The sequence below is a fragment of the Microtus oregoni genome, unplaced genomic scaffold, assembly GCF_018167655.1.
Source record: "Microtus oregoni isolate MIOR12 unplaced genomic scaffold, Mior012 000008F_ref0000371, whole genome shotgun sequence".
In the NCBI taxonomy this organism is placed as follows: Eukaryota; Metazoa; Chordata; class Mammalia; order Rodentia; family Cricetidae; genus Microtus; species Microtus oregoni.
Window position 1 is genome coordinate 35,905,410 of NW_024543067.1, and position 13,293 is coordinate 35,918,702.

Sequence of the window (13,293 nt, forward strand, 5' to 3'; positions counted from 1 at the left end):
TAGGTATATTCTTATACTCATGTTGGGGCAAGGATTTGTGAACTATATTAGATGCTGAAGACTACAAAATGGAAAGGTTAATGTTAGAAATTATTTTTTCATGGTTCTGTGTAGGTTAAAGGCCAAAACCACAGAGCCAGATTTCTAGTGATTTTATTTCATATAATGCTGCTGTTCATGTAGTTTGTTTTCTTTTTGCCCCATTTCTTTCCCATCAGATTCACCACAAACATGAAATCTGTAAACCAAACAGTTGTTTCTGGATTCATTCTCCTGGGACTCACAGATGATATAGAACTGCAACTCCTCATCTTCGGTGTATTTCTTTTCATGTATCTTGTCACAGTCCTAGGAAACCTGCTGATCATTCTGGCCACCAGCTCTGAGTCCCATCTCCATACACCCATGTACTTCTTTCTTTCTGGCCTTTCTTTTAATGACATCTTTTTAGTCACATGCACAATTCCAAAGATGCTGGTAAATATACAAACACAAGACCAGAATATTACCTGTGTAGAATGCCTGACTCAGGTCTTCTTTGTTTTGATGTCTGTTGGTATGGAAAATTGTCTTCTTGCAGCAATGGCATATGACCGTTATGTTGCTATTTGCCATCCTCTTAAGTATAGGATCATCATGAACCCCTGCCTCTGTATCCTAATGGTAACATTGTCTGTGATGGGGAGCATGGCGAATGCCCTGGTAAATGGTCTGATGGTGTTACATCTGTCTTTCTGCACAGAGTTGGTAATTCCACATTTCTTCTGTGAACTTACACAGATTACTAAACTTGCCTGTTCCAACACTCTTATTGACAACATACTTATATACAGTTCGTCTTGCATATTTGGCGGTGTTCCTCTCTCTGGCATCATTTTGTCTTATAGTCAAATTGTATCCACTATCTTGAGAATGAAGTCATCAGAAGGAAGACACAAAGCATTTTCCACCTGTGGGTCTCACCTGTCAGTTGTCTCCTTATTTTATGGAACAGGTTTTGGTGTCTACATTAGCTCAACAGTTACAGAATCATCCAGGAAGACTGCTGTGGCTTCAGTCCTGTACTCTGTGGTCCCTCAAATGATGAATCCTTTTATCTATAGTCTGAGGAATAGAGATATGAAGGAAGCCTTGAAGAGACTCATTAGTAGAATACTTTCTCCTCTGTGATGCATGATTTCCTCTTGATTGGAATATCTACAATGAACCAAGGAAACATAATTCTTTCTGATCCAGAACACCAGATTCTTCTGAACCACATTCTTCTAAATATCTTTATAGTGAAATGACTAAGCACTTTCTGGGTTCCTGATTGTTAGGTCTCCAAAACAGGGAGAACAAAATGGCAGTGTTAATGAAAATATTTCAGGGTGATGGTCCTCAAAAAGCACTTCTCAAAAGTCCTTAATGGCTGGCTGAGCACTCCTGTTCTCAACATTCATACCTGAACTTTCCTATATTGGCCATTGTCACCTGAATGCTTTCAACCACAACTGATGCATCTCCAGAGTGCTGGTCATAACCTGGCTGGCTATTCCAGTATTTAAGTTGTCTCCTTCCCAACTTGCCCCTATACAACCAAACAAACTGTCCCAGCTTGGCACTGTCCTTTACAATCTGAGGTGGCCTGATATCTTTTAATTAAATTTGCTGTTTCTTTTCCATGGAGTTTGGTTGTGTCCAGTGGTTTCTTTGTTGTTCCTACTTACATTTGATGCCAAGACCTGGGAGAGATTCCTGAGTTCTCCTTGGGTATCTGATCCTTCTATTAAAGAACTTTCTATTCAACCATCCTGTGATATGGATCATTTATCTCTGTATGCCTCTGCCATTAACCATACTTAGTTCCAAATTTTAGGGTCCATCTCTTCAGCAGTTACTCTCCTCCACCTACTATACCCCATTGCCTCCCCTCATCTACTTAGGTAAGTGTCCTACAGAGTTGCTTGGGTTTGTTTCCAATAGAGTTGGATGGGTATAATGTGTTTTTCTTAAAAGCCAAGCAATGTCTCATGGTATGGGCATTATACTGAGAAACCTCAATCCACTTGAAATGGAGTTTTGATCGGGTTTCTGTACTTATGCACCTTGTGTCTGACTGTATCTCAGCATTCCCCACTTCTGCTTTCTTGTGCTCTGTAACCCCTATCAACTTGTGTTTATATACATTGCTTGTATATAAATTATCACTGATTATCAGTGTTAGTGGTCAGAAACTGGCATATTTAACATAAAAATTCTCACAAATCTTATCAACTTTTGTTAACACTCTGGCAAATAATCCAAATATCCTGTTTTAATTTTTTAAAGCAATCTTTTCTCATTTTACTTACCTATTCCATTTCCCACTCTCTCCCCTTTTCCTACTCTCCCTACCTTTCCTCTGCCACCTCCAATCATCAGAGAGGGTAAGGCTTCCCATGGAGAGTTAACAAAGTCTGACACATTAATTTGAGGCAGGACAGAGCCCCATCCCCCTCTATCTAGGCTGAGAAAGTTATCCTTCCAAAAAGAATGGTCTCCAAAAAGCCAGTTCAAGCCCTAGGGATGAATGCCAGTGACCCCACAGAATGCCCAAGCCACACAACTGTTGCACACATTCAGAAGCCCTAGTTTGGTCCTATGCAGATTCCCCTGCTCTCAGTCCAGAGTCAGTGAGCTCTGACTGGCTCATGACAGTTGCTTCTGTGGGTATCCCCATCATGGTCTTGACCCCTTTGGTTGTATTATCACTTTTCCCTCTCTTTGACTTGTCACTGAAGGCTCGACTCCGTGCATAGCTGTGGATCTCTACATCTACTTCCATCAGTTACTGGATGATGGTTCTATGATGACAACTAAAATAGTCATCAATATGATTACTGGGGAAAGCACCCTCTCCACTATTATTTAGTGTCTTAGCTGGGGTCATTCTTGTGGACTACTGGTGATTTCCCTAGTGCCAGGTTTTACGCTAACCCACAATGGTTCCCTCAATCAAGATATCCCTTTCCCTGCTCTTCCTCTCTGCCCTTCCCCCATCTTGACCATTCCTTTCCTTCATGTACTCCTCCTCCCTCCTTTTCTTTCCCTCCCCTTCAACCATCCCTTTTTCTCCCACATACTCCTGATTTCTCAGGAGATTTTGTCTTTTTCCCCTTCCCAGGGGGAATCCATATATGTTTGTCTTAGGATTCTCCTTGTTATCTAACTTCTCTGGGGTCATGGAATATAGACTGGTTATCATTTAATTTCTATTAAGTATCCACTTATGAGTGAGTACATACTGTGTTTATCTTTGTGGGTTTGAGTTAACTCACTAAGGATGTTTTTTTTTCCTAGTTCCACCTATTTGCTAGCAGATTTCAAGATGACATTTTCCCCCTATTGAGTAGTACTCCTCTATGTAAACACACATTTACTCTATACATTCTTTGATTGATGGGCATCTAGGTTGTTTCCAAGTTCTGGTTATTATGAATAATGCTGCCATGAACATGGTTGAACAAATGTCCTTGTGATATGGGTGTGCATATTTTCGATATATGCCCAAGAGTGATATTGCTGGGTCTTGAGGTAAATTGATTCCCAATTATCTGAGAAACCACCATACTGCTATTTAAAGTGAATGTACAAATTTGCATTTCCCTCAGCAATCAAGGAGTGTTTCCATTACTCCAAATCCTTTCCAGCAGTGTTTTTGATTTTAGCTATTCTTACTGGTGCAAGATGGTATCTCAGAAGAATCATTTTTGATTTGTATTTCCATGATGGCTAAGGATGATGAGCAATTCCTTAAGTATCCTTCAGAAATTTGAGATTCTTCTGTTGAGAATTCTCTGTTTAGATCTGTATCCCACTTTTTAATTGGATTATTTAGCATTTTGATATCTAGTTTCTTAAGTTCTTTGTAAGTTTTGGAGATCAGTCCTCTGTCTGACATGGGTTGGTGAAGATCTTTTCCTTTCTGTAGGCTGCCCTTTTGTCTTAGTGACTGATGTCCTTTGCCATTCAGAAGCTTCTCTGTTGCAGGAGGCTCTATTTATTGATTGCTGCTTTCAGTGTCTGTGATACTGGTGTCGTTTTTAGAAAGTGGTCTTTTTTGCCCATGCATACAAGGCTACTTCTCACTTTCTCTTTTATGAGCTTCAGTTTGGCAAGATGTCTTTTATCCATTTGGACTTGAGTTTTGTGCATGGGGATAGACATCAATCTATTTACATTCTTCTACATGTTGACATCCAGTTATGCCAGCACCATTTGTTGACTATGCTTCCATTTTTTTTCATTGAATAATCTTAGCTTCTTTGTCAAAAATCAGGTGTTCATATGAGTGTGACTTAAAATCAGTTACTTTGATTCAATGCCACTGGTCCAGCTGTCAGTTTTTATGCCAGTACCCAGCTGTTTTTATTACTATAATTCTATTGTAGAGTTTGATATCAAGGATGGTGATAAAAAAAAGTTTGTTTACTGTATAGGATTTTTTTGATTATTTTTTTTTCAATTGAAGTTGAGTATTGTTCTTTCGAGGTCTGTAAAGAATTGTGTTGGGATTTTGATGGGATTTCTTTGAGTCTGTAGATTGATTTTGTTAAGATTACCATTTTAATTATTTTGATCCTACCTACCCAAGAGCATGGGAGATCTTTCCTTTTTCTCATATCTTTTTCAATTCTTTCTTCAAAGACATAAAATTCTTTTTGTGCAGGTCTTTCTCTTTTCTGGTTAGCATTGTCCCTAGATATTTTAGGTTACTTGTTGTTGGTTAGTCTAAAGGCTGATGTTTCTCTTCTTTCTGTCTTTTGTATTTTATCATTTGTATTTAGGAGGGCTAATGATTTTTTTTGGTTGATCTTGTATCCTGCCCCCTTACTGAAGGTGTTTATCAGCTTTAGGAATTCGCTGATAGAATATTTGTGGTTACTTATGTATCCTATCCTATCATATCATCTGAAAATAGAGAAAGTTTGACTTCTTCCATTCCAGTTTGTATCCTCTTTATGTTATGTTGTTATATTATTGCTCTAGTTAGAACATCGAGTACTCTATTAAATAGAAATGGAGAGAGTGGACAACCTTGTTTTGTTCCTGATAATAGTGGAATTACTTTGATTTTCTCTTCATTTAATCTGATGTTGGCTGTTGACCTGCTGTATATTGCCTTTTATTATGTTCCCTGTATTCCTGATATCTCTAAGACCTTTATCATGAAGGAGTGTTGGATTTTGTCAACGGCTTTTCCAGCATCAAATGTCATGATCATATTTTCTTTCAGTTTATTTATATAGTGAAATACACTGACAGATTTTTTTTAATTTATTTATTTATTAAAGATTTCTGCCTCCTCCCTGCCACCGCCTCCCATTTCCCTCCCCCTCCCCCAATCAAGTCCCCCTCCCTCATCAGCTCGAAGAGCAATCAGGGTTCCCTGACCTGTGAGAAGTCCAAGGACCACCCACCTCTATCCAGGTCTAGTAAGGTGAGCATCCAAACTGCCTAGGCTCCCACAAAGCCAGTACGTGCAGTAGGATCAAAAACCCATTGCCATTGTTCTTGAGTTCTCAGTAGTCCTCATTGTCCACTATGTTCAGCAAGCCCGGTTTTATCCCATGCTTTTTCAGACCCAGGCCAGCTGGCCTTGGTGAGTTCCCGATAGAACATCCCCATTGTCTCAGTGTGTGGGTGCACCCCTCGCGGTCCTGAGTTCCTTGCTCGTGCTCCGTCTCCTTCTGCTCCTGATTTGGACCTTGAGATTTCAGTCCGGTGCTCCAATGTGGGTCTCTGTCTCCTTTCATCGCCTGATGAAGGTTAATATTCAGGAGGATGCCTATGTTTTTCTTTGGGTTCACCTTCTTATTTAGCTTCTCTAGGATCACGAATTATAGGCTCAATGTCCTTTATTTATGGCTAGAAACCAAATATGAGTGAATACATCCCATGTTCCTATTTTTGGGTCTGGCTTACCTCACTCAGGATGGTGTTTTCTATTTCCATCCATTTGTATGCAAAATTCAAGATGTCATTGTTTTTTACTGCTGAGTAGTACTCTAATATGTATATATTCCATACTTTTTTCATCCATTCTTCCATTGAAGGGCATCTAGGTTGTTTCCAGGTTCTGGCTATTACAAACAATGCTGCTATGAACATAATAGAGCATATACTTTTGTTGTATGATAGGGCCTCTCTTGGGTATAGTCCCAAGAGTGGTATTGCTGGGTCCAGGGGTAGGTTGATTTTGTATGTTGACCTAATGAATCTTTGGATTTCCTGAGTGTCTGTTGTTGTGTCTACCTTAAGTCTAAGTTTGTTAATTGGGATATTCTCTCTCTCCCTTCTGATTTGTTTGGATAAGGGTTTTTCTATCTTGTTTATTTTCTCGGAGAAACAGCTTTTTGTTTCATTGATTCTTTTCTTTGTTTGTATCTGTTTTATTAAGTTCAGCTCCCATTTTGATTATTTCCTATCATTTACGTCTCCTGGGTAAGTCTGCTTATTTTGTTCTAGATGTTTCACTTGTGCTGATAAATTGCTTGTGTGAGATTTCTCTACTTTCTTTAAGTAGACACTTAGTGCTATGAACTTTCCTCTTAGCACTGTTCTCATAATGTTCCATAGTTTTGTGTAAGTTGTACATTCCTTTTTGTTGAATTCTGGGACATCTTGATATTTCTTTATTTCTTTCTTGAACCACGGGTGATTCATCTGAGCATTGTTCAATTTCTATGAGTTTATAGACTTTCTGTAATCAGTGTTGTTGACATCTAACTTTAAACCATGGTGATCTGATAAGATACAGGGGGTTATTCCACTCTTTCTATCTGTTGAGGTTTGCTTTGTTACCAAGTATGTGGTCAGTCTTATAGAAGGTTCTATGAGGTGCTGAGAATAAACTATATTCTTTCATGTTGGGTCAAATGTTCTACAGATATCTGTTAAATACATTTGAGTTATAAAATCTGTTAGTTCTCTTATTTCTCCATTAAGTTTCTGTCTGGAAGACCTGTCCATTGGTGAGAGTGGGGTATTTAAGTCTCCTGCTATCAGTGTGTGTGGTTTAATGTGTGATTTATGCTTCAGTAATGTTTCTTTTAGATATATAAATGCTCTTGTATTTGGGCATATATGTTAAGATTTAAAACTTCATCTTGATTGTTTTTTTTCCTGTGATGAGTATGAAGTGTTCTCCATCTCTTTTGATTGATTTTAGTTTGAAGTCTATCTTGTTAGATGTTAAAATAAATATACCTGCTTGTTTCTTAGGTACATTTCATTGGAAAATCTTTTCCCATTCCTTAACTCTGAGATAATGTCTGTTTTTGAGGTTGAGGTATGTTTCTTTTATGCAGCAGGATGATGGATCCTGTTTTTGTTTCCATTCAGTTAGTCTGTATCTTTTTATAGGTGAATGGGGTTCATTAATTTTAAGAAATGTTAATATCTGTGATTGTTAATTCCTGTTACTTTTCGGTGGCAGTACTTGTGTATTTCCATTCTTTGGAATTTGCTGTTGTGGGGTGTGAGGTTATCTATTGCTGTGATTTGTGAATGCAGCTAAGTTCATTGGGTTCATGTTTTCCTTTTAGTACTTTCTGTAAGATTAGGTTTGTGAATAGGTATTGCTTAAATCTTTTTTTTTTCATGGAATATCTTTCTTTCTCTGTCTATGGTTATTGAAAGTTTAGAGATTATAGTAGTCTGGGCTTGAATCCATGTCTCTTAGTGTCTATAACATATCTATTCATGACTTTCTTTCTTTCAGAGTTTGCACTGAGAAGTCAGATGCAATTCTGATAGGTCTGCCTATATATGTTACTTGACCTTTTCCCTTTGTGCCTCTTAATATTCTTTCTCTATTCTGTATGTTTATAGTGTTTTTATTATTATATGGTGAGAAGACTTGTTTTGGTTCAGTTTATTTGGTGTTCTGTAGGGTTCTTGTACATTCATAGGCATAGCCTTCTTTAGGTTGGCAAAGTTTTCTGCTATGATTTTGTTGAATATATTTTCTGTGCCTTTGATCTGGAGTTCTCCTCCTTCTTCTAGACCTAGTATTCTTAGATTTGATCTTTTCATGTTCTGGATTTTCTGGATGTTTTATGTTAAGAATTTGTTGGATTAAACATTTTCTTTGGCAAATTAATCTAATTTCTTTATTGTATTTTCAACTTCAGAGGTTCTCTCTTCAATGTCTTCTGATCTGTTGGTTATACCTACATCTGTAGTTCCTGTTCATTTTCCCAGATTTCCATTTCTAGAATTGCCTTGGGTTGTGTTTTCTTTACTGCTTCTATTTCAACTTTTAAGTCTTGAACTGTTTGAACTGTTTGCTTCACATGTTTGTTTTTTCTTGGACTTCTTTAAGAGATTTAATGATGTCTTCCAATTTTTGTTTTTCTTTTCCTCCATTTCTTTAAGAGAATTTTTCATTTCCTCTTTAAGATTCTCTATGATCTTCATAAAGTTAAATTTAAGATTATTTTCTTCTGCTTCTTCTGGGTTAGGATGTTGAAATCTACTTGTTGTAAGACCACTAGGTTGTGGTGTTTCCATATTGGTTGTTGTTGAATGTGTTGTTGAGTGTATTCTTGCAATGGTACCTATACATCTCTTCATCCAAGGAGTGTAGGTGGAATTGGGCTTCAGAGGGTCTCTCGTTCTTCAATTGGTGCCAGTGGGGCCTTTGTCTTAGGTAGTTATTCTTCCTCCTATTTTAGGTGGATCTGTGCCTCTGGTAGTCATTGATGCAGCTCTGGGGCTCCTCTCCAGGTACAGTCAGGGCCAAAGCTTCATTGGTTGCAGATACTGTGGGGGATGGTTGCAGATGTGGAATGGCATCCCCCAGGGTTTCTGGGGCTTTGTGGTTGGGAATTGTGTGCAGGATGTGCCTCTCAGATCTAGGGTCTAGAGAGCAGGGCTCTCTAACCGGTGACCTGGCTACTCACCTCTCCAGGGGTAATCAGGGCAAGGCTCTGGTGGTAGAGATGTGGTAGGAGATGGTTGTGGGTTTGAGGAGGCTGCTTTCAGGTCTCGGAGCTATGCCAGCTGAGGGTGGGGTATTAGATTTGCCTCTGGGGGTTGGGGTCTTGCAAAAAGGGTTCTTCAGCTGGAAACACAGATACTCATCTCTCTCAGGGCAGTCATGGACAAATCTCTGGCAGCCAGAGACATGGTAACGAATGATTGTGGGTGTGGGGAGACTGATTCCAGGTCGCTGGTGTTTTGCCATGTAGAAGTGGGGCTCAGGATATGCCTCTGGGGCCTGTTGTCTAAAGAGCAGTGTCTTCCTGCTAGGTACACAGACCCTTACCTCTCTGGAGGAGTCAGGGCCAAGGCTCTGGTTGTCAGAGATTCCAAATCTCTTATTTTTAAGGCACTCTACATCTCTTTGAACAAGCATCAAACCCAAAGCTCCTTTCAAGGCTGATCACACTCTTAAATCCACAACTCCATCTGCCTTTGACTTAGACATACATGACTTGGACTGGCCACAGGCACAAACAAGTCCTCAAATGTTGTAGAAAATCCCTCAGCCAGTAGTGTTTAAGTTACCCACCCACTTGGGCATGGCCTCATAACTATAAATGCTGATGTAAAGCCGTCTGCTCTCTCTTCTGGCTACTGGATTCGGTTGCTGTTCCCCGTACTAGTAGAGGACTGGGATCTGTGAATCTACCCTTAAATAAATGAACTCAATTACACTCAATTCTGAGCTAGTGTGGGATTTCTTTTTAGTCTCCACCTTCATCTGGTGCCCCATGTGAATCCCAAGTCCACACCTACCAGGTGGATGGGTCTAAAAGGCTCAAAGAGTTCATGGCCAAGAACGTCTCCTACACCCTCCCGCCATGGTTGCTTTCACCTACTAAGTGGTTTTATTTATTTATTTATTTATTTATTTATTTATTTTTGTAAAACTCTGCCACAGCAGAGCTAAGTGTGCAGTGATTTGGAAATTTCCCAAGCTTACATGCACACACCACCACAGCTGGTTTGTGTTTCCTCCTCATGAGTTCTGGACTCCTCGCTCTGTGTACAGAATTAATTTAATTGCTTTTAATTTGTCAAGCAAAGCATATTTGTCAGTATTTAGCCAGACACCAACATAGAAAACCAAAGCGGCTCAGGACTCTTTGTGCTACCACTGGTTGCACTGACACCAGCTGCTATTCTTCAACACACAGATGCAACCGGTTGCAATTGCAACACCTGCTGTACAATAAAGGCCATGACCTGCTGCAGCAATGGAATACCCAGATTAACATTTCCACAGTCCCAGTATCTCATATTTCTGGGAAGGATATATATATATATATATATATATATATTTATTTATATTATAAGGTACTATACACAAAGGTCACTAGCCATTCAGGCTGTAAAAGAACACAAAGCAACTAGAAAACATTTAGAGGTACCAACAGCCCTACTTTTAATGGATAACTGAGAAACCAATATGGGTTAAACAATGGCCTTTGAAAGAAGACAAATTGCAGTCTTTAGAATAGCTGGTACAGGAACAACTAGATGCTCACCATATTGAAGAATCAACCAGCATTTGGAATTCTCCTGTATTTGTTGTTGGAAATCTGGTAAATGGAGAATGGTGACAGATCTAAGAGCTGTCAACAGGGTAGTTCAACCTATGGGACCTCTATAATCAAGAATTCCTCTGCCTTCTCTATTACCAAAAGGATGGCCTCTTCTATTTATTGATTTAAAAGATTGTTTCTTTACTATACCCTTACAAAAAAAGGACAGAGAAAAATTTGCCTTCATAGTGCCTACTTATAACAATTCTCAGTCTATTAGGAGATATCAATAGACCATCCTCCCACAAGGAATGCTCACTAGCCTCATCCTGTGCCAATACTTTGTAAGTCAGCCATTGAAAAATAATATGTAAAAAATTTCCTAACTCTATAATTTACTATTACATGCATAACATTTTGATATATGATTCAAATGAAGATACTTAGAAAGAATGTTTGAAGAAGTAAAGAAAGTTTTGCCAAAATGGGCTTTACAAATTGTTCCTGAAAAAATACAGAGAGAAGATTCTGTCAGTTGCTTAGGTTATAAAATAGGTTTACAGAAAATTGGGACAAAAAGACACAAATTAGAAGAGACCTTGAGATCTCTTAATGACTTTCAAAGATTGTTAGGGGACATTTCCAGTCTATGACTAGCTGTTGGGATAACTCCTGATCTAATAGTTCATTTAAACAAAACCTTAGATGATGATAAAGACTTAAATAGTCCTAGAGAATTGACAGTTGACGTGGAAAAGGAATTGATTGTCATTGAAGAAAAATTACAGGAGGAATATGTGGATGGGTTGAATCCAAATCTTAACTGCATTTTAGAATATTGCTTTCCAGAATTTCCCCTACAGCAATTTTAATGCTGGGGGAAGATATTATCTTAGCTGAATAACTCAGAGAGGTTCAGGAGTACCTTTTCTCTGAGAGTCACATGACTCCAAATCCCTCCCTACTACTTCTAATTCACTTATGTCATCCAGATGTGTAGAGAGCTGTGTGGAGCCACACCTGATGGCGATGTAGAGAGCTGCATGGAGCCGCACCTGATGGTGCTGGCTCTCACCCTCCTTGATCCCGAAAGCGAGTGCTTTCTGTGATAATCAACTCCTAATATTGGCTAAGACCTGATTCATGCTATTATCACGCAATGATTGTCAGCTGCTTGCATATGCGAGGACATATGGGCAGTGCCCACGTGACAATCTAGGGTTGGTAGCCCATGCCTACTTAAGGGCTGGGAGAGGTTTGCCTGGGGAGAGAGAGAGAGAGAGAGAGAGAGAGAGAGAGAGAGAGAACAAGGTCCTGAATAAACTGCTTGCAAGAAGATCTCTGGTGTTGCGTCTTCCTTGCTGGTCGTGGCGGGCGCAACACAGATGCCCTCCAGTGCTCTATGATTACTGTCTTTTAACTCTAAAACAGCAATACTATATATATATATATATATATATATATATATATATATATATATATATATAATTAAAGGTTATAGTTAAAACCTTTTCTTTATAGTTAGACAAAAAGGGGGAAATGTTGGTAGATACTCAATCACACTGTGAACTTTGAGTTTGTATTTGTGTTAATTGAATAAAATTAGGCTTGGGTCAGGAGACTGAGTTAGCAACCAGTGGAAAGACAGTAATCATAGAGCACTGGAGGGCATCTGGATGACATAGTTGAATCAGAAGTAGTAAGGAGGGATTTGGAGTCATGTGACTCTTAGGAAAAAAGGTGCTCCTGAACCTCTCTGAGTTATTCAGGTTTTCACTCCAGCCTTTGAATCTCAAGTCTTATTTATAAATGACATGATAGAGATTTAGTTAAAGCTACATTTAGTAACAGTATCAGAGCTGGTGCCTATGCAAAATCATTTCCTGCCAAGGCTGCTGCCTGAGCAGCTGAGCTGTTGCCAGAGAAGCAGGCTGTTGAATGTGAAGTCATGGTTGCTGGCTGAAAGAGCAGTAGAGTAAGGTACATACACTATCCCAAAGATAAAACAACTATTAGTTGGATTCAATCAGTATAACCATAGAGGTTAAGTATGAAGAAATGGAAAAGGAAATGAAAAGGCCTCCCAAGAAAGGGAAAATAGAGTAGACAGTTATAGACACATGAGGAAGTTTGGGACTGGAACAGAAGGATAAAATGAAGTGTGGGGATGGATGGGATGGCAATTGAGAGAATACAGGGAGGGATAGGTAAAACTAACAGATATTTGGGAAGTTGCATGGAAACCTAGCAGAGTGAAACTTCTTAAAATATACACATATATAAAAGAAAACTAAAACAAGTTAACATATAACAGGGGAGAAAGAGCCAAAACTAGTCAGTTCTTGTCAACAGATGAAATCTCAATGCAATATATGAGTTTTAGGTGATCAAGTTGTTTGTTACAGGGTCCATATAAAAATGCTCAAACTATTGAGGCTATTAAAAATGTTTCCCACTATAATAAAACTATAACAGCTATGAGGCACAGGGAAGATAACCTTGTTTAAATTTTTATGATAATTAGAAGCTTGGGCAGCTTATATTTTTGCATACATAAATAGAACATAGTTTAAAAAATAGAATAGAAAATAGACAAAAGAGATAATTAAAAAAATCTTCACTTTGTAAAGAACCTCAAAAAGAATGTGTGAATATTGTGAGAGCATTGGTATAGTTTATGTACACAATGCTAATGTGTGGAAGCAAACTCATTTGCATTCAACTGGTCTCAGGGTCAGAGAATCAAGTGTTAAAAAACTTTCCATTACTAATATTTAAG

At 38.6% G+C, this 13,293-nt stretch overlaps 1 protein-coding gene across 1 annotated transcript; it reads left to right on the plus strand.

Annotated features, from left to right (window-relative positions):
* The first annotated feature begins 219 nt into the window (after nt 1–219).
* LOC121451740 (olfactory receptor 7G2-like) lies at nt 220–1,170 on the plus strand. The gene has a single exon (XM_041657478.1). The coding sequence runs from the start codon at nt 232–234 to the stop codon at nt 1,168–1,170; it is 939 nt and encodes a 312-aa protein (XP_041513412.1). The 5' UTR covers nt 220–231.
* The last annotated feature ends 12,123 nt before the right edge of the window (nt 1,171–13,293 follow it).